Source organism: Scatophagus argus, chromosome 4 (assembly GCF_020382885.2).
Source record: "Scatophagus argus isolate fScaArg1 chromosome 4, fScaArg1.pri, whole genome shotgun sequence".
Lineage (NCBI taxonomy): Eukaryota > Metazoa > Chordata > Actinopteri > Scatophagidae > Scatophagus > Scatophagus argus.
The window spans coordinates 21,717,489-21,744,063 of NC_058496.1; the positions used below are offsets into that span (position 1 = coordinate 21,717,489).

Here is a 26,575-nt window from a genome sequence, read left to right on the forward strand (position 1 = left end):
ATGTTTTGAATACTAGCCAATTAATCAAACTTTCAGGAGAATTTAAGACTGTCTTTCAGTTTCAAGCCAATCTTTCATCACCTATTATGTTTCCAGGAAATCCAACTCCTGCCTTGTCAAAATGTGATCCCGCAGAGTGCGAGGCAAAGACTCTGAAAGCCTCTGACATGTTCTTTGATTCCTCCTTTTGTTGTTTTTCATCTTATCTTCTCATGTCATATTTATAGTAGCAGCTAGCATGCAGCTGTTTGTGGTTAACCCCTGCTAATGAATCTTGTCAAGTGTATTGCCCCCTCCTAGCCTCCCCTCTCCCCACCCTTTGAAGCAGTCTATGGAGGCCTACTCTCTGTTTGAGAGCTGGGCACCATCCAAGAGCTTTGTGTAGACCAGCTCCAGCTCGTTGAGTTTCTGGGGTGGTGATGGGGCCCTGAGTGATGCTGAAGTCCCACAAGTCACTGCTGTTGTTGCTGCCGATGGTTCTGGCCAAGCCTGAGTAATGCTCTGAGGCTCCCAAATCATTTCCACTTGGAGCAAGAATGAACCCCAGCTACAATTGGATTCGCATGGTCTGGACGTCTGACAAGAATCCCTCTCATCATCTAGACGTATGGTAGCTCCCCCATCAGGCAGAGGGCTCTCTTGCTTTTTGTATTTATGACCAATAAAAGCTCAATAACTGATGTAATCAAAGACCATGGATACAGGGGCTGTACTGTAGCTGAAAAAGGAGATTGGACTGTTCCCCTGAAGAGATGTTATCACTGTAAGGCTCAGTAACTATGAACCTGTGATCCACTCCTACCATGTGAGCAGGGATTTCAACTCCCTTACAGCTAAAAGAGGAATAAAGAGCATTAACTTCGTAGAGGGGACTCAGCCACAGAGGGGGAAATTGGAGAGAAGGAGTAGGAAGAGGGATGATATTCTTAGCACTGTCAGAGCTGCTGCACTCATAAAACCTTTGCTTTATCTCCCCCAACAATCAGTCTAATTATGTTCATTGGAGGAGTCCAATTAATCTTCCATTGTCAGCCGGTGGCTAAGTGTTTCTCTACCCCTCACACTGCCACACACAGACACAGTGGAATCTGCAATTAACACTACCAAAATTTATTTAGCGCCACTTGCCTCAGCTTCTGACTCCCTCCAATTATGCCTAATCAATTCCACAAGGAGGTGGCGGGGGAGCAGGGCACTGGGGAGGTCACTGTCATTTGCTACAACAAACCCCTCTGCGCCACCCAAAGGCCAGACGTGTCAGTGAGGTTGTCATGTGGCAAGACATGCAAACGTTCCTCACTGAATAGCTAAATAATACCACAGCTGTGCTTGCCTGTAGTGCCTACTCTTGCTCCATTATTGGTGTTAATTGAAAGACTTGCAACCAAAGGTGGCAGCACTTGGTTTTGAAAGCCCCCTGGACAAACATGCCAGGACCTGGCCGAGGCTAGGCACTTTCCTTGTCTCCAGGCTGATAATCTAATGACCACAGAATGACTAATATAAATAAAGACTGCAACCTGTCACAAGTACAACTGATGAATCTAGTCTCTCTATTCTATGAAATAAGCTACACACACATAGGAAAATCAGTAAAGCATGTTGTAGTGATCTGTTCTTGGTGATGTTACTTCTATCTTAGGGTGGACAGGGGTACGGGTGATGGCATGAAAGAAACAGTTTATAGTTAAGATTGAACGATATACAACAACAGGATGAACTACAAGCTATTCTAGTGGATGTCCTCAGCTCTTATACATCCTATGTGGTACATCCAGCATTGAATATGACATGTGCTTCTGTGTGTTTGCAGCATGTGAGTTAGCCTATTCAGTAGCTCAGGTTCATGTCTCATGGGTAATCTATATGTACGCATACAGTATGTATGTATATATTTTTTGCAGTATGTTCAATGTATGACATTTTATGTGCCCACTCATACTATCATTTCCACATGTGTGTGTGTATGTGTGTGTACCCACTGCTCAAGGCAGTTGGCCTCCCTCAAGATAGCTTTTTCCCCAGTGCTGTCAACCAAAGCCCCATAGCAGGCACAGACACTGGTAAGGCAGGCCCACTGACTGGAATAACCATGTTACAAACCCGCCGTAAAACGCCACTAATATTTAATGCCTTGCTGTCAGGTCTGAAGGGCACAGGCACATGGAGGAACTGTGCAGTCAAGTGTGTGTTTCTCTGCAAGGCCCACTGAATCTGACTGTGAGTGGAAATAAAATCTGAACAAGTGTGTGTGTTTGTGTATGTTTATGTGTGTGCCTCCACCTGGCAAATAATAAATAATAAAAAAAATCTCGATTTGCCTAATAAGCAAACTGCACTACTTGATCTTTTTAAACTCACAGCATTAATATTTTCAGTGAGCCATGTCAGTTTCTGAGGACACAACGCAATGCTTCCTCCCCACCGAACAGCCAGTGGTAAGTCCCTTACTAATCCATGCGGTGTATCAGGTGATGGAGGCATCACCTGAACTGATAACATCACAATGTCTCTGGATAGATAAGGCTGAGGAGGCACCTAGTGGGTGAGACCGGGCTAATGGCGGCAGATATCAGATCATGGCCTGTCACTGTATAAACCCTGGGCTTGTGTAATCCTTCAATAATAGACACATTTAGAACCAAGGACACTGGTCAAACTGTCAACATGCAAGCCATTGTGAATTTAATGAAAATCAGTGTCGGGGCTATGTGCGTATGCAGTGTCCGTATTTATGTGTGTGACATAGATATTTACTGCGTATACGTGTGTGCATCCATATAACACACAGAGGGGAGCATGCCCCTCTTGACCCAAGTGCCTGGCTGTTCTAATTCTCCAGTGTAGCGCCTGCAGCTTCAGCACAGAGCCCCCTGCACCGGTGCAGTCCAAACACAGGCACCTTGGGATGCCTTCCATTTAAAACAAGCAGCTGGAGCACATTAACATTTCAAGGTATTATTTCAAACGCGGGTGAAATTGCTGCTGAATATTTCATGCGCTCCAGCCCGAGTCGTATGCATTCGTGGCTGCGACACTGTAGGAGTGTCAGGCTTGGCTGTTTGGGAGATGGGGACAAGACCTGTCGTAGCTGACCTGGGCATTCAAAGCGAGACGGGTGTGTACAGTGCTGCTCTACATCGGTGTCAGAGGGGACTCCACTTTGAAGAGCAATTATACTACCATTACCAGTTCATTAATTAAACTGAAAATGACTGGGCTAATTCAGTCTTGTGACCCTGCAGAACGTGCTCATAGCTCGCTGCACCGCTCAGATATTATCCAATCAGTATTGCAGCAATGTGCTGCTAATTGGTGATGTTATTATGTCTACAGTTCAGTGTCGAAGCTCTGGTCTGTGCTTTGACTTCAATCACATGTAGCACCTTCCAGTTATTCTGTGGTGTATTAAGTGTAAATACTTAAAAATACTTTTGAAAGATTGTTCTGAGTCTTATTCTGATTCACTTGGTTCTCACAGGACTGGAGTCCATGAAACAAAAGTTTCATTTCAAAGTGAATATTCTAGCCTTTGTTCCTTTGCTACCACACACATAAAATAAAAGAAGTCCTTAGCTATCTTACACAAACTGAATTTGCTGAGGCTAATAATAAGTAGATCAGAGCATAAATTTATAACTTGGCTTCCCTACTCAGTAAATCTGTGACTTCAGACTGAACATACTGGCCGCTTGACCCCCGTTTGTACTGAGAGTTTCATGCCTCAGGCCATCTCCTCCCCTCAGAGTCTCAAAAACCATAACCCCACCCTTTCTGGATTCAGCTCCTCAGGGACTGCTTGGGGGCGTGTCAACCCCTGGTCTGCCACTTCAACTCCCTCCACCCCCTCGGGGTGTACATGTTCTATTGTGCGAAAGCAATCATTCTTACCCCCCCCCCCCATTACCACCACCAACAGCACCACTACCATACAAACGCACACACACACACACACATGCACACACATACACTCCTCCCCTCTCTTTGTTTTGCAAATGGCCTCTCCCACATCACATCATTTTACATACACACTCCAGCTACTGAGCTGAGCTCTGGGGACTGTCCAGGAAGTAATTGTGGCTTTTGTGCGTGTAACCCCCCCCCCAAAGGAGCCGCGCCCCCTTGTCAGCTGTCATCATATAACTGCCTGCAGACCCAGGGGCCTAATGACAGGATCTATAGTACATGAAAACACAATTATAGCCTTTGGTTCAATTGCTACTGTGTGAATGGCCTTTAAAAGAGGGAAAAAAAGAACCAAACACATGCTGCCCGCTTGAAGGCACATAAGTCTGAACAATATCCTCTAAATCACAACCCATTAAAACGCACAGAGCCTCATTTTGACTCTGAACATTTTAAAGACACCCTGTTTAAACGGCTCTCCCTACATGATCTCTCTACATTAATTATAAGACCTGCTTGACACAAGGAGATTTCTGACTGATACGACTACATCTGACCTTGTGTAGCAGTTCTACTAGCTGCTTTAATGAACTAATATGAGCGACTGCGCTGGCATATGCAACCCACACATGAATCTCACTGTTCCAGTGGCATTTCATTATCTCTGACGATGTTGTTTTCATGGCAATATTTTGAAGCCACATTAAGCATCCATTACAAGACGCTGCAGGAAACGTGTTGATGGAATCTGCAAAAGATCCGCCACATGGGCTCTATATATTGCAAACCCTGACATACTTTACATTAGGCATTCAAAATGGCAGAAGAAGAGAGGCCTCCCACCATCATTTTCAAATGGGAACAGTGACCCCCAATGGACGATATAATACAGTCGCAAAGGGTTAACACGGCATCATCCACCAGCTTCTCATCTACATGGGTGCAATGCACCACTGGTGCAGCAGGGGTCAGTGTTGTATCATGGCAAAACTGAACACAGTGAGAAAGAAAAGGAAAGCTCTGGTTGCAAAGATTACATCTGTCTCACTGACACCACTAATCCCATTTAATCCATCTGAGTTAATGTCCGGCTTTGTTAGTCACCCACCCCCCACCCAGCACAGGGCTATGAAAACAGGGGCAGGGGCCATGGCAGATCCCATTAATGTATTGACCCAAATGGTCTAAAGTGGCAAAGACGACACTTAGACATTTACACACAGAGCAGGCAAGCACTTCATCACAACCACGCAGGTATGCACACTCACACAGACACACCATGTATGCACCATGCACACATGAGAACACCCAAAACACCACTGAAGAACACACACACTGGTGCAACAGAAATATGTAAATGAGCTGCACTACACACTGGAACATGCATGCAAAACACATTCTTCAAGTCAAGCAACAATTAAATGGAATCTAATTAAAATAGGTGCTAATTGAAGCACAAATTAACTAAAACAAATTGATACAACTGTGACAAGGGGAGAATGAGGCATTTGTAAATGACAGTGGAGAACAATATGAGTGGAGCGCAACAGCCCACTGCAGAAACGCATCAGGATACCGACTGGCCTCTCTATTGTCATCCCCCCTCTCAGGCCTGTCAAAACACACAGGCCTCCAAACAAAAGACCTCTCACAACTACAGGAGGCTTCGCTTTTCAATAAAGACTCAGGACTGCCACCCACTTCCATTCTACCAAAGAAACACAAGATCCCTTCGTTTTTAATGGCTCCCATGTAACACAGCACCTTGCACCAGACATCTGTCAGCCTCCGGACACGAAGCTCGCCAGGAAACCTGACCCCTGACAGTGTTGCGCTACAGTCATGCTTCTGGGGTTTAACTAATGTGTGAATTTGAAGACCAATACATCATTTTGCACTGACGCTATAATTTTGCTCAGATATTCAGGATTTATGTAATGTAGTCATTGTGTAGTCATCGGATCAAAGACTGTACTCCACACCTACTGTACTACTGGACTGTTCTGCGCACACACACACTTTACTACACAATATTACACTAGTTTAGTAACTCCAGGTAGCTGCTGTCTATATCTATGCACTATTTAAGTCCATTTCACCTGTATTTTTGTATAGCATAACTTATCATCTGTACATTTCCTCTTCTAAATTATGTCCATAGTTCCTGCCTATAGTCTACTACATTTAATGCACATATCCATCTGTATAATGTATAATGAATGTACCTAATGTGCAAATCACTTGTAAATTATTGACATAATATATCATGTACATACCGTTAATTTATTTAATATATCTGCACTTGCTGTTTTTTGCACTTCTGGTTAAACGCTAAACTGCATTATTGCCCTGTACCTGTACATGTGTAATGACAATAAAGTTGTATCTAATCTAATCTAATCTAATCTTATCAAAGAGGTGTCTTCTGGGATTTTAAAAAAATTCCAAACAGAGTTAAAGTTTGTGACTCATGTCTATTTAGTGCTTGAACGAAATACTTGGAACTATTATATCTGTTTGGATTGTGTTTAAGTAAATGTCCCACTGCAACAATGATTCAACACACTTCATGAAAGATCCACATTTGCAGACACCTGCTGTCCCTTTGCTGTTCACAGGGCTGAGTTCTCTGGTACACAATAAGTGTTATCATGGCTGAGTAAATGAGGAAAAGGGCATCGGGTGTGTGATCCCAACACTCTAACACCCATCCATCCATTTTCAATACCGCTTATCCGTCAGGGTCGCGGGGGAGCTGGAGCCTATCCCAGCTGACTACGGGCGAGAGGCAGGGTTCACCCTGGACTGATCGCCAGTCAATCGCTGGGCCAACACACAAAGACAGACAACCACACACACTCACACTCACACCTAGGGACAATTTAGAGTAGCCAGTTAACCTAATGTGCATGTTTTTGGTATTGTGGGAGGAAGCCGGAGAACCCGGAGAAAACCCACGCAGGCACAGGGAGAACATGCAAACTCCACACTCTAACATGTCATCTGTATTTATGTTTGTAAAAAGGCCAATATTGGCTGACTATTTCTTCATATCTGTCTTATGTGACATGAAAGGCAGCATGACCTGAGAATCTGGGATAACCTCATTTCTGACACTTTGCTCTCTGTTTCCCTGAACTGTGGCGTTCATTATCTGTTAGAGGTTTTTTTGGACTCAAAGAGACAATGTTTTACAGGAAAGAAGAAGAAATAGATTTAGAAAAGACCTTTTTTTCTGATTTTCTGATTGAGGTGCACAAATTGCACACATACACATCCTTACATACACACACACACACACACCATACCCACACGTATGTACACATGCGTTTTAATCGCTTTAAAACCTTCTGTTTGTGATCTTATTTCTTGTTTACACCTGTTTAAGACCTTTGTGATTGGCATGTTTGATAAAAGCATTTCACAAATTCACATGAGGAAAATGACTCCAGACAGGCAAGATTTCCTGGAACACACAATTCTGAACTACTCCCTAAACATTACTGCAATATAAAACCACAATGATACTGTAAATCATAAAGCATGAGGTGTAATAAAGTGTCTCTCCCTGCTGTCTGCTCTAGTTAAACATCTAGTAGGGGCAATATATCTGTTGCTATAGCTACAGATTCTCCAGTAGACGCAAAGCCGGAATATTATGTAGCCTGGGAGGTCCCACTTTAATAAATTACATAAAAAAAGAGAAAGTAATCACAACTAGCAAGCTAGCAGGCACAGAGAAATAATGTCCTGACAAATTTATTATGGCTAACACTTTCCTCCTGAGTGTAAAACTTAATGACGGCATTGAAAAAAAATCTGCACCCCAATGTAGCTTCAAAATTAAAAATTGCTCTAAAATAATACTCTTACCTCGTACAGCAATGTCAGATAGACAGACGCAGCATATCCAGGAGGAGGTTCTCCTTGCCACCGTTGCCTCGTCCAATCCCAGCATGCAATAGCACCAGCTCCAACAGAGCATGACTTTAGATCCCTGCTAATTTAATGTTCCCAGACCTAATTGTCCCCAGAGTGGTTGCTCTGAAGTAGTCCTGCTGTATCTCAATGACTATGGCTTGTTAAAAGTGATGGGATGTGTATGTGTGCGTATGGACCTGCAGGACAGCAGCTCGGCCAAGCACCTTACATGGCCTGACATTAATCACTGTGCACTGTCCCATGCAATATTCACCTGGCTAAGCACAGCGGGCACAGGGGTTGTCTGGGTTAGGCCGTTCTTTGTCATTCTCTTTGCCTTATTTTCAGTTCTATTTCGGTCTCTCTCTGCTTGTCTCAGGGGCTGGGAGGCTGCAGATGCCTGCAGCTATCGGGTGGAGATATGATGGATCTTGAGAGAGCTAAATATTTCTGGAGGTAATTTTACTGATGTTCTCACTGAATTCTGTTTTCCTTTTTTTTTTTTTTTAATTAGCATATCAGTCTGTTCATCTATGGAGCCTGTAGCCATTTTGACGATCCAGTCATAATTTAACAGGAGTATCTGCCACCTCTGAGTTTACCAACTCTCTAAGTCTCGACATCTGGAGCTACTTCAGACTGGGACCCAGTTCAAGTCCAAACCGTCCCTTGAGACTGGAGCAGTGGACATGAAATCCTTCTACGCCTTCCCCAACCTCCTTTTCAACACCGGTGGGGCTGTTCCCAGCTTTCCCCTGGCATGCCAGGCAAAGTCAACACCACCAGCTCCAGTGGAAACCCAATGGGACAAGTTTGGCTCTTCACACTAAATTCACTGTGGTCAGGCTGTCTGCTGAGCAAAAATAGACGACATTTAGGAAACTGAAAAACACAGAGAGAGGCACATTTATTCATATTGGGAAAATCATCTCAGGGAATGGTGAATAACAGTTAAGACCTTTTTACCAAAAATCTGATATGTGACAGTTTTAGCCACAGAATTTGACTTGCAGAATTCCCTTTTTTCAATTGTTCACTTAAACTTTATGAGTAGTTTACTTCACTTGGGTTTTTGGTTTGAGTTTTTCAACAGAGCCTCTCAACAACTAGATTACAAAAACTGCTGTTTGCACATTTAAGTGTTCAACAAGTTCTTTTCCAACACATTTTGTGCAAAAAAGCCTTCTTTGCTATAATGCATCTGCATTAACATTCTCTGTCTGATCTGTGCTGGCTTTACTGTTCTCTACTGGGAAAATATTTATAATTTTTTTAATTTTTTAATTTATGTCATGGTACTATGGTATATGCTGTGCTAAAGACTCATCAAATGTTCTTGTAATTGCTTGGTATTGAAGTTAATGAAATCTTAAATTACTCATTTCAAACATGCATAATTTATAGTTTTACCATTTATTTTAAGGGATGTGAATACAGACGTCTCTCATTTAATAAGAACCAGATTAGAAATAGAATACGGTCTGGGTGAAGTTACTGGTTCAAATCCCAAGTACAGCTGGGAAGTAGTTTTGCAATGTAAGTAATACCCCAGTGCTACTGTGGCGCCCTTTAACAAGGCACTAAAGTACTTTATGGAAAAAGGCTGCATCATGAATAGACTTTCCCTCAATTAAAAATGATTATAATATTAAAATTAGGAGGTACAGAGAAATGAAAAATTCCAGCACTTTGTATTTTATAATTGAAATATCTAAAACATAATATTAATTACTATTTACAATTAAAACCTGCACCAGCTGTAGTCAATGTTTCTACGGTCCACCTTGCTTTTCCTTTGGGTTTTAAATAATAATAATAATATGCTGCACAGTATCAAGGGTTTCACTGCAACAAAGTCCATTTTGTAATAAAAAAGACTCAAAAAGCAGTGTGGAACTCATCGGCAAGAAAACTAAGATCTCCAGGGAGAGTGCGTATGTGTTTGACGGTGTGTGTATATTTTCGAACAATCAGATGTCTCATTTTTTGAATGAAACTCCTCATATTGTTATTTATCTCTCTCGTGCACAGGCACGAGTGTGTTCATCTGTTCACTTGTCTTTGATGTGCTGAGGACAATTACCCGCTGTGTGATCATGCATACATGTTCACGTTACAAGCAGCTAACTAATTGATCTGTCAAGGTCTATTACAAGTCATGCTCCTCCACTCGTCTCTTGTCTTTCTAGTCTGCCAACACATGTATGCACACACACACACACACACACACACACACACTCGCATGCGATGCGCCTGCAGACACCTCTGCAGCATACCTCATTATCCACTCATCTAATAATGCTCTTTGTTAAATTGCAGTGTTAACCTGAGTAACAGGAGTAAAGGCCTTTTCTATCACGCTACCACTTACAAGCTTTCCAACCCCATAATTACATCAAGGATCTCACATTTTCGGGCTGATCTCATTATAAGTGCAACAGTAGATGATATTTCAGTTCCTTAATCAACCACAACATTATAAGCAGATAATCTTTAAGTGAGCTAAAGGTGTTAGCCTTAGGAGAATAAGTGGAACAATAATTTCGTTAGCAGCCGGGGAGAAAAAGTCACAAATTTCAGTTACAGTAAATGAAATGTGTGGTGTCCTGTAGCTGAAATAAGCAACTTCATTGTTTATTGCATCAGTAGTGATACTGATGTTGCATTGATTCAATATATCAAGCTAAATCTGACCGCAGCGAAACTTAGAGCAAGTCAGCTGTACTAAATCGCAGCTCAGCAACTTGGCCTGAATGACTCAGGTGGAGAGGATTCACCTTGATCTCCAGTTCAAATGGGCTGGAAGCAGCAGTGTTAACCAGGAAAGAAACTGTCTGCCAGGCGTCTCCTGAGCTGAGCTGCTGCCGCTCAGCATCGCTGCTCCTCAGATAACAGCCAGCCTACCGTTATCAGTCATACTGATCACCCGTCCATGACCACTGCCCCACCGCCAATGGGCAGCGATGCTCTTGCTTCTACTGCTCTTAGGCTGCCCCTGAACTATGTTCCAGTGTACTGTTAATGCCCTGCATAATCTGATCTGTCTCCAGCTGGCTTACTGCTTACAAACAAACCTAGATATGAAGAAGGGGAAACAATCCTGAGGCAGCTACAGTATGACATGGGCATGCAGGACGCTGGCTTCATATCCACAGGCTTGTCTGATGGTGAGGGGTTTAGGGGAAAGTGTCCAGAATTGCTTTCATATATGGCATTGTCAGTGCAGTGCGTGTGCAGCACAGGGTAAGGCACTGTACAAATGGACAGGGATAGTGATGAGATGTGCATGTGTATCTATCAGTGTACTGCTTGAGCGAGTAAGCATTATGTGTTATTCATGACCCCCATTTGAAGCATATTGAAGGTCAAAGTCGTGTTAGTGCTTGCTGGGTATCTTACAGCAGGGAACAGTGGATAAAAACAGCAACAAATGTCAAACTGATGTATTGATTTAGACATATTAGGCTTAGTAGAAATAATAATGACCTACAATGTTCGCAAAAGTGATATATTTACCTAATTTTCTTGTCCAATAATGGTTTAAACTAGACAGGTGTGGACTTATCAAGTGCTGGTGTTGAAGCTCAAAGAGTAAAGTAGCTAACTTACTGTGGTTTTAATTTTGTGATGAATTTCAGTGGAATTTTGGCAGACAATCAGGTGTGTTGATAACAACTGATTGTTTAAGGGGTTACTAGCACATTTAAGCAAATCTCATGAGAATAAATTTCAGCTGTAGGTTTCTTGATCCATCGTGCAGAAAATAAACTGTACTGTAACTGTGATTTAGTTTCATTTTTGGCACAAATAAGTGGGACAAATTGTTGGATCCAAATCAAACAGTCTGAAGTACTGGCCTTCACAAAAATCTCCAAACAGCATGTGCAATTGGTGGTTCTCAGCAAGTGTCACTGAGAGGAGAACAAGAAAACAGAGCTAAGACCTTGGTGTACTCACACACACACACACACACACACACACAGTGTTCAACCATTCCTGAGGTACTGTTGAGTCCTCTAATTAGATCAAGCACGGCACCCCTGTGACAAACTCTGACACCGTAGCTCCTGTCCTTTGGCGAGCCTCAGGCACACCAGGGTGCCTCGAGGAGACCAACAAATCACCTCACCTGTGCATCATGGTGTGTCATATACACTAGGGATGCCTCCTCTGACTGGAGAGATGGTAGAACAGAAGGAAATATGGACAGTTTAGTTTTCCCTGTCAACAATTCCTTTTATTTGGAGGGCGGCCTGAACAACAAAGTAGATGATGTTACAAGTGCACTTGAGCTGACTGTTTTGGAGAAGACCCTCTTAAAAATATACACACCTGTCAGTGTATTTCATCAATAGGAGCTTTCATCTTGTGTTGTTAACATGCCCAGATGGCTGCTGTGTGTTGCCCTTTTCCCACAGTGGCTACAAAAGTCTTTATTTGCAAGTCCACATCCATCTGCTCAGTGCTTGTAGGATAAAAGGATCTACAGTACGCCCTCACGGACGAGTGTAAGAGCAAATGTGTACATGGGATTGTTATGTTAGATTGCCAGCAAAGAGATCAGTGAACACTAAACAACCACATGACTGTGACAGAAACTGTGTGCGCTGTTGCCAAGGACGTTTTCTGTGGCAGATAAAATCCACAAAGGGCTCGTCACTGAAGCTGCGTCCATCTGAAAGCAGATTGGTTTTCTATACATTTACATCCCATCAGAGACTCTTCAAGTGCATGAAAACATCACAGAGGTTAAGGATAAAGTAAGACTAACTAATCTATTGCTCTCTCCTTGACTCTTCGACCACTTGCTCATGCATGGTCCCTCCAGAATCATAAAAATAAAGTGAAGCTTTGAAGTTTTAACTGCTGCTGTGATCATTGTAAGCTGTGCTGGGAAACAGGGCAACGGTTCCTTGATAGATACAGGTCAGAGCAATAGAGACAATTTTTAAATCATATTACAGAAGCTTGGGATAGTGTGTGGGGGTTGTGACACTAAAAAAAAGCAGTGGGAGTGGGCAGGTGTGATCTGAAGAAACACCAACTGTACTGTAACTAATGCAGTGAGGATCCATTCAGCTTTCTAAATGTTTATTTAAAGGTGTGGATCAACTACTTTATATTTCATGCTGTTATCTATAATTAATTAGTTATGCAACGTGTTCATGTCATCAGCTTCAGCTGCACTGTGGAAATGGGTGAACATGCTGTAATTGTTCATTCTCAAAACAATAACAATGTAGCTGGAAAACAAGGCAGGTTTAGTTATGTGTCACAGGCAGGCTTTAACTGCCAGCATGCAGAATGCTTAACACCAGGGCAGGTAAAAAAAAATATTTTAGCTGCTATTTATCAGATAACTACACTGTTACACTTTGCTTCAGCCTGACACTGAGATTAAAGTAAGCGACTGATACAAGACGACAAAAGGGGATTGGAAAAGCAACAGGGAGCCACTAAGGCAAAGGTAACCAGCAGTGCTTTATAGTCCATCTGGGATGAGAGACATCTCCAGTTATCTACGGATCACAGGACTCAGGTGTTTTTTAGGGGGTTTTAGCAATCCATTGGGTCAATGTGCCCTAACCAGTCCAACAAGCTACAAACAACTTGTTCCTCTAAGCTGCTCTAAGCTAAGACCTTCATTACAGTGGTTCACTGATATATAAAAAGCACATAACTGTAGTTTTCTGGAGTTCATGTGTCATTTCAGAATTTGGTGGGCAAAAAACATTTTGTTCTGCATTCTTCAAAATATATCAACTTTATATTTTTGCTTTGGATTATGATGGCAAAATAGGCTACAATCTGAAGGTAGTGGTATTTGTTTATGTATTCAATATGCGGCAACTTCACTTGGGAAGCAGAGAACAGGATACATGTTTTAAATTAGAAATAAAACTTTTTTAAGATGCTTTATTTCCTTATTATATTCCTGGGACAAAATCCCACTGCTGATGGGTACTATGTTGTACACATAAAAAAGCAAAAAATGAAAAAATGTATCTTTGGTTTTCCTGTGGGCTCTCAGCTGCTTTCACAATCTCTAATCTTGATCTCCGTGGGAGCATGAATAGTAAATCTTCAGATGAAGTTAGTGTAAAACATGATGTTCAGCTCCAATTTTCACGATACCAACAGTTTGCTCATTTAATGGAGTTATTATCTGAACTGGAATGCAGATCGAGTAATTACAGCCTACTGCACATGCACTCTGGATAAGAGCATCCGCTAAATACATAATTTCTAACTGTCTCTAACCAAACTAAATATCACAGCCAAACTCATTTTCAGCGATGTTAACTTCCTCAGGAAATCTTATCTAAGAGAGATATTTTTGTCTGTGGAGGAGGCCTCCAGGCTACACAGCCTCATTATTTAGTTTGGCTTCCTGACTACATTTCCTCTCTTATCCTCAACAGCTCTATGGTGGATCTTGGCCTCGGACAGGAGCATAAAAACATCCGCCCATTTAAACAAACTGTTAACACATAGATGGGCTATCTTACTAGGACAGACTCGGAGTCTGTGGGCTCAGCAGTGTGCTCGAAGCTGGGGATGCTGGCAGTCCTCTACCCGCATAAACAAACAGAAAACCACTTCTGCAATCAAGAAGGAAAACAAGAATAGGATGGCAGAAAAACACCCACCTGAAGGCAGCATACCAACAGTTTGCTTATAAAACTCAAACACTTGGCAGTACCAAGGGCTCACTGTGGCTCATGTATACAGGTCACATATGTTGCTCTTCAATGAGCTCCAAATACTATTGGACTGATAATCTCTACTTCATCTCAGGCATTGAACTACACAAAACACTACGATAGCAAAAAAGTACAGAAACCCCATAGTGCCCTTACAGTATAGTCCATGAACCAGCCAATCTAGGTGCAATCACCCCCAAGCAAATGCATTTGCAAGTAAAGTCAAAGGGAAAGTAAACTACAGTCATCCACCTAGTATCAAAAAGTAACTGCATGATGACTGTAGACCACAGTGGCAGTCAGCAGCACCATGGGAAACATCTAGTAAAGAAAAGCTCCTTGTTGAGCGAGAGAAAACAATATAACTAATACAAAATCAGCACCGGAGCATGAGGGCTAAACATCACTACTACTGCACAACCTAAAATGCAAAAAAATATTAAAAACTCTCTTTGAGCAGCAGCAAGTTAGTGTCAAAGTCAAAGTCACCACCAGCCATAATGTGAGAAACATCACTAGTAACTACAAAAGGCCCTCTTGACAAAACCTCGCTATTACTATTTCCAAGAAGACTGTGACAAGTCAGATTGTGAAGTCAGATTTAGACTGCTCGAAATGTCCTCCTCACGGTGAGCTTCAGCTGATGCTGTTCACAGGAGAAGTCAGCATTCCAAGAAAATGATTTTATCCAGTACTGAACAGTGAGATGTATTTAATAGAGAGTGAAGTGAAGACAACCTCAGCAGTGTGATACAAATCCCCCGCTGACACAAGAATGAAGTCACTACTGACACACATGGGTGTCAGACTCTGTTCACACTGCTGATTGTGGACATGATTGATGAAAAGACTCCTGCTGCTTAGTTAAAGAAGAGTTGTGACAATAATAGCAATGACCAATCATAACAGATAATTGGAATCAGATGCTAATTAAGCACTGGTCAATTGGCTCCTCTGCCTCCAAGGCAAAAGACAACACAGCAGACATCTCTTTCACTGTCAATTTCTAACATTAATTAAAACAAGCTACTCAAAGAAAAATAAAGCAACACACTGACCATTTTGTTCTTCTTAGAGTAAGTCTTCTTCAGCAGCCTCTCGTTCATCCTCTCCTGTTCCCGCTGGGCATGATGAAGGAAGCCATTCTCCAGGGGATCCACCACTGGCTGGACATTCTCCTCTTCCTCCTCCACCTCCTCGTCTTCCTTCTTCTGACGCTTCGCCACCTTTTTCTCCTTCCACCGCTCCTTCTTCTCCTGTGCCTTCACAACTCCTGTCTTCTTCTGCAGGGAGGAGAAGAACGTGCATGAGAAGGCTAGACTGAAAAATGACAATGTGTGTGTGCATGGAGGATGTACACGGAGAGAAGCACTCAGATAATATGTGCAGTGGGGGGGGTCAATGTGGACATGAATAAACCACTGCTAATGTAGCCCTTGATGATATAATGTCAATAATAAATAAAACTAAATGATCAAAAGTCTCCAAGGCAATGGCAGACGATGATTCAGGTGACCTGTCGCACACAGGCATTGTATCCACTCATTGTTAAATAAACAAATATTACATTTCATAGGAATAATTCAGTGACACAGGCACTACCCAGTGTCAGACTGACAGAAAAGAGTTACTACTTTTAGTGTCTCAGGGATTCTTTTAAAATCCTTGAAACAATCTCCACGCCAGCTGATGACGAGTCTATGAAAAAGTGCACTTAAAGCCCTCGAACAAAAACAAAGCAGACAGATATCTAGATGGCTAGACAGAGTGGCGGGAGATGGATGTGTAAAAGAATGGAGGGAGGGTGTGACACAGCTGGCAAACAGTCAAGAGAACAGCCCCTTTCACTGCTGGCTTAAACAAAGCAAGCAAACACTCGAGCAAAGAGCAATGACGCTCCTCCGTCCCCGCCCCCCCCTTCTAAAGTCATCTTTAATCCTGTCAACAGCAGAACAATGCCTTACTGAAGCCCATAATCACTTTATGGCTCAGATATAATGAGCTTATGATATGAAGTGCTGCTTTTACAGACACTGGAGAAAATGTAGCTGCTCTACACTTACACTATGACCAAGCAATTTCCCTCTTTCACGAATCATTCCTTTCATGCTTCGGTTAAGGCCTGTATGGAACTGGGGATTGTTTACTGGTATTCAAACTGCAGCTGGTACTGCCTGGGATCCCCCTCCTCCACCTCCTGACCTACGAGTATTTGTAACTGCTGTGTGCTTCATTCAAGCTGCTGTCATATGACCGAGCTGGTATTATCAGTGTGGTACAAAAAATAAAACAGTTAAAGATTTCAAGAACAACAAGCAGCCTAATGCAGTGTCCATGTCATATTAGAGTGACCATAATAACCAGTTTCTGACCTGCAACAATGATCCAATAATTTATATCCTTCCACTTACTAAATAACACAAAAGTGCCTGAAAAAGCAAAATATCACTTATGCCAAATATCACTTGTCGCTGAATGTAATGAAACATTAATGGATGGCTGAATGATTTTCAAACTCAAACTCTGCAATTACTCATTCAGTGTTCAGATTACACTCTTAGTGGGCATTGATGGAGTGTTTTGTTAGTAAACATTTTGTCATCTTAATAGTTCAGTTCTTTAGCAACAGAATTTCTTTGTGCAGGTGTTGTTTTTTAATAAGTAAGGATGGGAAGGAGGATGGTGACTCTAGCATGTCACTACACTCTAAGTCCAAACTAGGCCTAGATTATCAGTGATTATCAGTCCAATATATCAGTATTGGTGTTTTTTTTGTTGTTGTTTTTTGTCCGATTGTGGTTAAATAAAGTTTGAACTGGCTACTTTGTCTCTGATGCAGTCATCTCTCTCTGTCTGCAGTCACCACTGTGTGGTGTCACAACGCTGATTGGTTTCATGTTACCAGTAAGATTCACTCTGCATAATCTGTGTCTGCAAAGTAACTAGTAATTTAAACACAATAGAGTAAAAAATAAAATGTTTACCTCCAGAATGTAGTGGAGTAGTATAAAGTAGCTGAAATACTAAAGTGCAAGTACCTCAAAATTGTATTATACAGCACTTAAGTAAAGTGTACTTGATTGCATTCCATAACTGGTTAACCTAAGAAACATTTTTACTATGGATATCAGTTCCAAATATCGGTCTTCTGGATTACTAATAATGGGGTCAGCCCTGAGAGAAACAGTTCAGTCAATCATGAGTCCAATCAGTTTCAGTGCACTACCAACCCAACAATATAACCTGTACGTATGAGCTGACAGAACACCACTACACCACTTTAAAATCATGCCTGGAAACGTGTGGCATGGCTGCTTCTCAGCTGAATGTGTGTTCGGGAATTGGAAGTAACATTTCTGATTCTCTTTCTGTTTTGGTGGTGTTTACAATATGACTGGCTGCCACAGTCTTGACTGGTCCACTGATGTAAAAGCTTTAAAGTCACAAACATGGGAATCTTTCTCAGTGCTACCTTCCATCCATCTTCTTATATGACACAACATGAACACAGCATTAATAACAGAGCTGAGGTCAAATCGAGATGCACTGTCAGTGCAGGCAAAGAGGCACACAACCTGATGCACATGCACATCTGCCAGTCTGTGTAAAACACTGCTGCCAGACTGCTTGTGTGTCTAGTGATTGAATTGTATCCTCCTCCTGGGCTTCTGCTGCCTGTTATTTCCTGTGACTTCCTCAGGCCCGAGTGGAGATGGTGACTTGCTGTTGCTTGGTAAAGCCTGTCGGCGGAGATCACCACGTGTACGACTGGCACAGGATGACACACCGCTGCTTGAAGTTGCGTGGAGTTCGAGGCCGAAGGTTGCTAGTTCACGTTTCAACATCTGTTCACAGCCTGACTGGAGTCAGCTCAGTGCTACATATGAATAATCAAATTATTGGCTCCAAGGGTGGGAGGTTAGCAGATGGCTAGCGCACTGTCCCCATAACTGCTAATGAATGACACCTTCTATGACGATAGGTGTTCGTGTGTCAGGGAATGAACAAAACTGGCCTTGGAAAGGGGCAAGATTTCACTGATAAAAGCAAATTCCAGAGAAATTTTACCTAAAAACTAATCAGAGAGAACAATGATGCTAAAAACATCCACAAACACCTCCAGAGCAGGAGTCTGTGCATAAATTATTCTGTGTTAAACTGAACACATTTGTAGCTGAATCAGTTTTTGTACTTGCTGGTACAACTCCCAGTCTAGGAGAAGCTGTATGAAAAGACATGCAGTGTGTCTAGTTTGAAGATTTTTTTTCTCTCTCAAGTTTGGAGGAAAAAATACTTTAACACTTAATAAAACTGGGAACTAAGACTGTGAAAGGAAAAACAATTACTTCTGTGCTCTGCAGCATACTTAACACAGCATACAATGGCTACACATTAAGCCCTCTGAAACAAAATTTAAGAGCAAAGATGTCATACATATTGGTATTCCAGACAGTTTAAGGCCAATGTACTAAGCTCAGAATGTAGCTTGCAAAGACAACAATAAATTTTGTAATATGTCTTTAGCTCAACTCAGGTAGAAGGATTTAATGTCATCACACTGACACCATCAGCTCAAAGCAGCCCTTCTCACCTCACAAAGCAACACATTAATTTCTCATGAGGGACCAGACGGTATTAGCAGGCCGCTTGTCATGCAATTCATTACCTGGAGAGCCATCTTTAAAGAGCTGTTACGAGGACAAAGTGGTCTGACAACCAATGAAGCTGAGAAAATATATAAATATATATCTTTTTAAATAAAGCTCACCACTTTTTGCTTTTTTTTTCTGCATATTTCCAATTATAAGCTGTATTTTAGCAGTTAAAGCTAAGGTCTTGATATGAACACATGTATTCACTTGTTATGTTTGTGGTTTCAAACCTCTCATTGCAAATTTGGTGAAGTCAACAATACACTGTTGTAGTCCTTCACCTTTCAAAATAATGATGTGCACAAATTCTTAAGGGGTTAGGGGAAAATTCTCTCTGTTTATCTGGTTGTGTCGTAAAAGCAATATTTTTTGTTTCTTGGACCACACTTTAGTTGATCTACACAGCACGGATTCAGGCAAGAAAAATGCATGAAGGAAACACAAGAACAGCAGGGTAACTCCAAAGAGGAGAATCACTCAAGGATAGAGAAGAATAAAAATAGAAATATAGAGTGAAAAAAATAGAAAAATAAATAAATAAATAAATAATATGCACAGATGTTCAAAGTATATACACAGTTAAGCACAAGACAGTGCCATACAACCAGACATTTGGGTATGGTTGTTAAAGTCCACGGAGTGCAGAGGTGACGCCAACCAGACAAGACAAGACAAGGAGCTCAAAGCTAAAAGAGGTGCTTCTTCTGATGCATCGACTTGGTTTGCCTTTTGAATAGTCTGACATCCACCAGCACCTTTTATTTGTTGAATAGATAATTCAAAACAAGAAATAAACCTTTCCATGTGGTCATTTTAAATAAACCATTTATTCACTAAACTTACAGGAAATATGCTACATCGTGATATGTATTGTAATCTGGGTATGTAATGAACTATAATTGGTTGTCAGATTTTGGTCACCACTTTCTCCTCCAGTTTTTTTAAACTGTTAAATAAAGCATAAGTGTTAGGTGTGTCATAAATGTGGCCCGGAGGTAACTGTATAACAATCAGCTGTGTGTGACTTATGTACACTGACAGGTTTGTAGTGGAGCCTCCAGGGCAGCACTGGGTGCAGCTGCCACTCTGAAAGAGTTATGTCGACATATTTTAAAGACTTCAGTGTAAAAACTCTCAAATACCCAAGAGTTCCCAATACTCAACATGAGTCCCTGTGTGTCACACACATTAAGGTCCGTTTACAGTATTACACTGTTTGAACCTGAAATGTGAAGGCACGTTACCTCTAAGGGCTTTCATATGGGTTTTACTGAGCATTTTATTCCTCTCATGTTTCAGTGAAGTGTTCACTTTTTTAATAATTTCAGGATAATACTAAATTGTTAAATTTGCTATCCTTCTGCGACCCCATGTTTAAATCTCAAGACAAATGACTGGTGGCATGTACAGCTCATACCAGTCTAAGAGATAAAATGCAACGCAGAGTACGTATGTGAGCAAAACAGATGTGGGCCATCGAGTAAAAGTGTGTCAAGCTTTTCAATTTACTGAGTATGTTCCAGGATATCGGCTACTGTTAATTTTAACATCTAAGCTCACTGAGCAATTAGACTTTGTTTAGCACATTTGCACCTGTTCTCATTGCTGTCTCATCATGTCTGCTGTGTTCTATCAGTAATAAACAGATTTCAATTGTCTATCTGTGTCATTTCCATTTACTCACAGTCCACGTCTCTGACAGTAGATCTATAATAGCTGCAGGAGAAGAAGGTAATCCATCACTGTGTGTCTGCCAGCAACAGCTTAGTTGTGATATAATTTCCATATGCCAATGGCCTGAAGTGGGTTTTTTCTTTATAAAACGGTTACTCAATTATTTCTGCTCACAATGGAGCAGGCTTATCACGCGCTGTATTATTAAAAACCCATTTACACATGAAAAGGGTAAAATACTGATGCAAATAATGTAGTAAAAATGGCAAATGTGTATTCAGTCAACACTTAGTGAAGGAATAGGCCATTTAAATGGAAAATGCATGATGTTATCTCTTAGCTTTCAGTGCAACCTCAGAGCAACAAAACAAAACAAAACCAAACCAAACAAAAAAACTTTCAACCTCTCTTTCACATTTCCCAGGTGTCTTTCTGTTTTTGGTCCATACATTCATGCCGTTCATTTCCACAGATCCTCATTAGACAAAGTGGTCAGAGTGGACAGTGTCTTTCATTTCATCCTGTTTAGCCTGGGGCCTAAATGTGACAGTGACTATGAAGAGGAAGTGGTAACATGATGAGCTTTTGGGGGGCAGAGAAGAAGGAAAAGGGAGAGAACATGGAAGATGGACAGAGATACACAGATAGTGCAAGTGAGTAAGAGGGTGTGGGGGGGCACAGCCTGGAACAAGAGAGATTGACCCGACCATGTTACCCTGGCAACAGTATGGGAGAGCTTTGTTGCTGTTCCAGGCTGCATGGGGACTGGAGTGCATGTGTGTGAGTGTGTGTGTGTGTGTGTGCATGTAAGAGAGAGAGAGCATGAGTGCATAAAATCCAACACAGGTTTCCATGCCGGCAACAATAAAGTGCTTGGATTTGCGTGGTTATGCTGGGGCCTTGAGATTCACTGTGGAAGCACATTCAGCTCCCAAAGGAAGGTTTATGCATTCTGCTCAAAGGAATGTCAGCAACCCTGAAGTTGCTTGCAAAGGGCAAAGGGGGGTCGTCACGAGGCATGCATAAACCAGAAGGCAAAGGAGTCTCACACATGGATCCTGGAGTGCAGAAAAATAGACATGGTGTGTAAAGACAGAGGGAGATAAAGAGAGATGGTGACGTCTAATGCACATCATCACGCTTTCTCCACTGCACTCTCCTCTTTCTGAGCCCAGTAATTATTTAGACACAGAGAGTTTGGCAGGGTACACTCCCCTCTTGACATAAGACAGTGGCAGATTACAGGGCTCTCTTAAAAATTCACAAGTGCAGAAATATCTCCTGCTCAGCAACAGAGCTATAGTATAACTGTCAATTAAATACTTCAAAACTGCATTTCAAGTTTCAATGACAGTGCATTTGGTGCTACAAGGACAAAGCCTGGATATCTATGAAGGGAAAAAAGGGACTTTTTAACAAAATCAAGTTCAGGTTCCAGTTAGCTACATTTTATTTTGTGAAGATTAAACAATGAAGTGGAAACAAAATGGATATAAACAATGGACCGCTTGGAACATGCTTCATGTGCAATGAAATACATGCATTATGTTGACTATACTTCAAGGACACATGCAGTTCCTTTAACTACTCCAAATAAATATTTCCTGGAGAAATCATTCTTCAACAGTGACCTCATGCTGTGCTAACAGCTAGTTCCAGAAAGTTCAAAGAATAGTGCTCGCACATCTCTGCCCGCCTCATCAAATCTGTCTCCTCCATAACTGATTGTATTGCAACATTATCATTAATTAATGCCCTGCTCCAGTACTCACGATAATCACAATTTACGTCACATTAAAGGAAATAATGGCATAATTGTATTGGATGTAGCTTTTATGTTGTTCAAGGAAGGAATTTAAAATGTTAAAGGCTTTAAAAATGTCATTTCTTGTATTGTTTGAAGATGAACCTATTCAGCAGATTTTATAGTAGTATGATGACTTATCAGCATCACATTTCTCAGTCATTAAAGTGTATGCATCTGCAGCACGTCCTAGTTGGTCACATTCAAATTTTGAGACATGGGCGTCACAAAGCTCATCACCAAAGGCGAATGTCCAGTTAGTCGTTACCATTGGAAGGCTCAGCTGCACTGTGTTGTTGAGTTGCATTTAGCATCTGTTAATAACTCAGTATTCAAACAATAAGTTCACCTCTTTCATCTTTCCATATGATCTAATATGTAGCAGCAGAGCGCAGTCATTTGATGCACCACTTCTGCAGTGTTTAGCTCCTTTTAAGCTGGCTGAGGTGCACCCGTGTAGATTTATTGCCCAGTTGCTGGACTGATTCTGTACGCATTACTTCAGCTGTTGGCATGTCAGATGAATCACTCTGACTTGTCATGATTTAGACTGGATTGATTTAATCATGTAGCGCTCGCAAGCTTTTATGGTACTGCGCATGTGAAGCTCCAGAGACAGCAGAGCATACACATTCCATCTAAAGCTGCTATCAGCTACATCAAACACACCTTTGATTAACTTAGAGCATACTCATTTACCAAACCTCCCTGCTTCTCTCAAAGCATATAATCAGAGGGCTGCTGCCTCGAACAGAGGAAAAAGAGCGCATTGTGTGCCAAGAAGCTTATCAGGCAGTGAACAAGAGAAAGCACACATTTCTACAGTGATCAATGTTGCGTAATTTGCCAGCACAAGGATTAAATGAACCGCATCCTTTTCACCTTTTGTTAATCAATGCGGTGTATTTTTCCTGTTCATTTGACTTCACAGTTACAAGGTCTAATCCTTTGTGAGCGCATAAGCTAGTTTTTTGGAGGGGGTTTGCTGTATGCGGTGTGTTATGGGAGAGCAGAGGAATGAACAGGAGATGTGAGGTGTTAATCCCTGGCAGGTCAGGTTGCTGCTACACTCGCCCAGCTAACAGGAGCCAACCTGCCAGCAGGACTCCTCTCTCACTTTGTCACTTCCTTCTCTTTCTGCTTCACACAGTGTTGTTCACTGCGTGGCTGCGTTTGCTTTTACTGTTTTGCAGCAGTGTACATAATACCGAAAATGAATCATGTCAGAAAAAGTGTCAGGATGATTTCTGTGGAAAAGCATCAACTTGAAAGCAGTGACACTTGTTTAAAGAACACACTTTCTGTAGACTCTGGTTTGTCATAATAATAATTAAAACAAAAGATGTATCTACTTTTAATGAATTCAATTAATTTTAATTAATGTTTTCCTCTAATTATTGCTGCCTGTCAATAAAGAACCATGAAACCATTCAAGATAAAAAATTTCCAATTTGCTTCTGACTGGATGAAGTCTTTGCAAACTAACATCCTCGCAGACAAAGTTAGCGACTAAGTAGTGTTAGTGCAGGAAGACTGCTATTAAAAACCACAAAGAAGACTTAACGAAAATGTATTAACTGTGAAACTGTATTCCCTGCTAGCTTCAAAAGATGAATAAAATTTGCAGACACTTTTGTACATGGCATGACTCAGTCTGACTAAGTATAGTATCTCTTCCCAGTAGTTTTACACCTCTCAGCGAATACGTCCTCCTCTCCCACTATGTGTCAGAATCATAGTCATGGATGAAACAACAGAGAAGAAGAAGAAGATGACAACTGAATGTTACAAGTCTAACGTGTGCTGTACAGGCCCCACTGACGCACAATAGAGTGGAAACATCAAAAGGTACCTTCTACCTGCTTTATTACTTAATGGAAATAGTAAGCCTGAGTTTAGCGTGAGTGGGCATCATAGCCTCCAAAATTGCCACCAAGGTTGCAACACAGACTAATATTTATGTGTAAAAACTCACAATCATATCATTTAGAGCCATGAGACACTAAAAAATGAGTCTAGTGGGTAAAACGTTTAAACATAAAATGAGTTTGTATCACTCAGTTCTGTTGTGACATTAGGGCTTCCAGTCCTGCTTGACAGCTGGAATGAGCTATTTTAAAGACAAAGCTAAAGACATCATAGTGCTTAATCTGTGGCAGCCAACAGAGGTCGCTGGAATATTCAAGCATTTGGGTAGATATTAATTAATATCGGGCGGACTCGGCACTGGAAAAGGAAACGGAAAGTCTGCAGGCGAGCAGCAACAAGAGGGATCTCAGGCATCTGGCTGTTTTTGGAGCCTGTTGGATGGTTTTCTACTGGCTGTTGGTCTGCAGATTTTCAATTAACCTGGCAGCACTGCTGTAATGAGTGAGTGCAGGTGATGCTAGGCGTCCCTCCCCTCTCTCTTTAAGGCTCTTCCCCCTCGTTTATTGCTCTCCACTTGGTAGTATTTTTAAGCTAGCGGAATGAAACTGCAGGCTTTATGACCCTTTAAGTGTTCTTATGGATGTGTAACCTGCTGCTTGTTTGTGTGGATAAACATGCGCTCTATATGCATGACCCTTCCCTGTGAAGTGTAAATCAGTGAATAAATGCATGACTGTATCCAACTTAAGTATAACAGCAACTGTGTATGTGGTTGTTTATGCTCTTGTGGTTGTGTGTACACAGCTATTTCATGTACAGCAAAGCATACTGCAGTCAGACTATGTGTAAATGTGCAGTAATTTGTGTATGTTTGTGAGTGTGTTTGTGTGATTGTGAGTGTTTGTGTTGCACACATGTGCGAGGGCTGAATTAGCTCCTGGAGTGACACCATCTGGCTAGCGGGTGCCGAGGGGAGAAGAATGGAGGGAATGCCGTGATAACAGGGCGGTGCTGCACAACAATAAACAGCTTTAAATCTGTTTAACAGCTCTGAGGAACACACGAGAGACAAGAGACACACACGCCACACTGCAGGAATAAATGACACGTGAGATAAGCAAGGTCCAATTAGGACTCACACCATCACATTTTCACAGACAGGCAGTGTGTTCAAACTTTTTTTCTTTCTTTCACTGCACTAGAAGACTCGAGTTTTTAAGTCATCATTACTTTTCTCATTTCAGAACTACATGAGAGTAATATAATAGAGAAGCTATTCACTGTGACTACTAATAGCCAATTTAGTGGAATATACTTGTTGCCTATTCAGTGTTCGAAATGTATTTTTCAGGGATTCTGTCATGAAGTGCTTGTTATGCATCACAGTTAATAGCTCTAGTTATAGCACTAATGCAGAGGCACAGCCAAGCAAATTGATCATTGGTCCATAATTTAGTTGATGTTTTTTGGGGTGGACGCTCAGGGCAGTGAGTCAAAAATAATGTGTTCATCGGTATTTTCAAAGCAAACATTCAAGCGGTCTTCTGCTCTGTATCGGTTGACGTGCTGGCCACTGGTTGAGCAGTTTATTTCAGCTGTCAGTCTCATTTACTCGCTCTCTACTGCTGATCACTTTGCTGCTGCAGCTGATACATCTCTCATTCAACTGTCATCCCAGCATGCACCTGTGGCCTCTGTTTCTTTATGGTCCCCCACAACTGGCTGGATTGATTTCTGCAAGCTTCTGATCTGATCAGCTGGGGGTGTCAGCCTCCAAAACATCAACATTTACACTTACTTCCAATGAAAAATGCACATTTTCAGTTTGTGAAGTGTCTTACTGAATTAGCCCTTCACATCTTCTCAAGTGTCAAGTAGCACTGACACATTATCTTACAACATAATGTCTGATTGTTGTGCCTTAAAGTTGAGATCACCGGATATCACAGGTCTCACCTCCCACAGATTTCTCTCCTGACTATTAAGTGGACTGTCTGAAAGGAAATAGGCTTTCAATGGAGACCAGTATGTCCTGCGAACCTCCC

At 41.6% G+C, this 26,575-nt stretch overlaps 1 protein-coding gene across 9 annotated transcripts in view; it reads right to left on the reverse strand.

Moving 5' to 3' along the window:
• Positions 1–26,575, reverse strand: part of fbrsl1 (fibrosin-like 1) — a 264,778-nt gene that overhangs the window by 176,404 nt on the left and 61,799 nt on the right. For all 9 annotated transcript variants that reach the window (XM_046385770.1, XM_046385769.1, XM_046385771.1 and 6 more), the window contains exon 2: positions 15,590–15,814. In XM_046385770.1, coding sequence (XP_046241726.1) covers positions 15,590–15,814 — 225 coding nt within the window. The remainder of the gene's footprint in view (positions 1–15,589; positions 15,815–26,575) is intronic.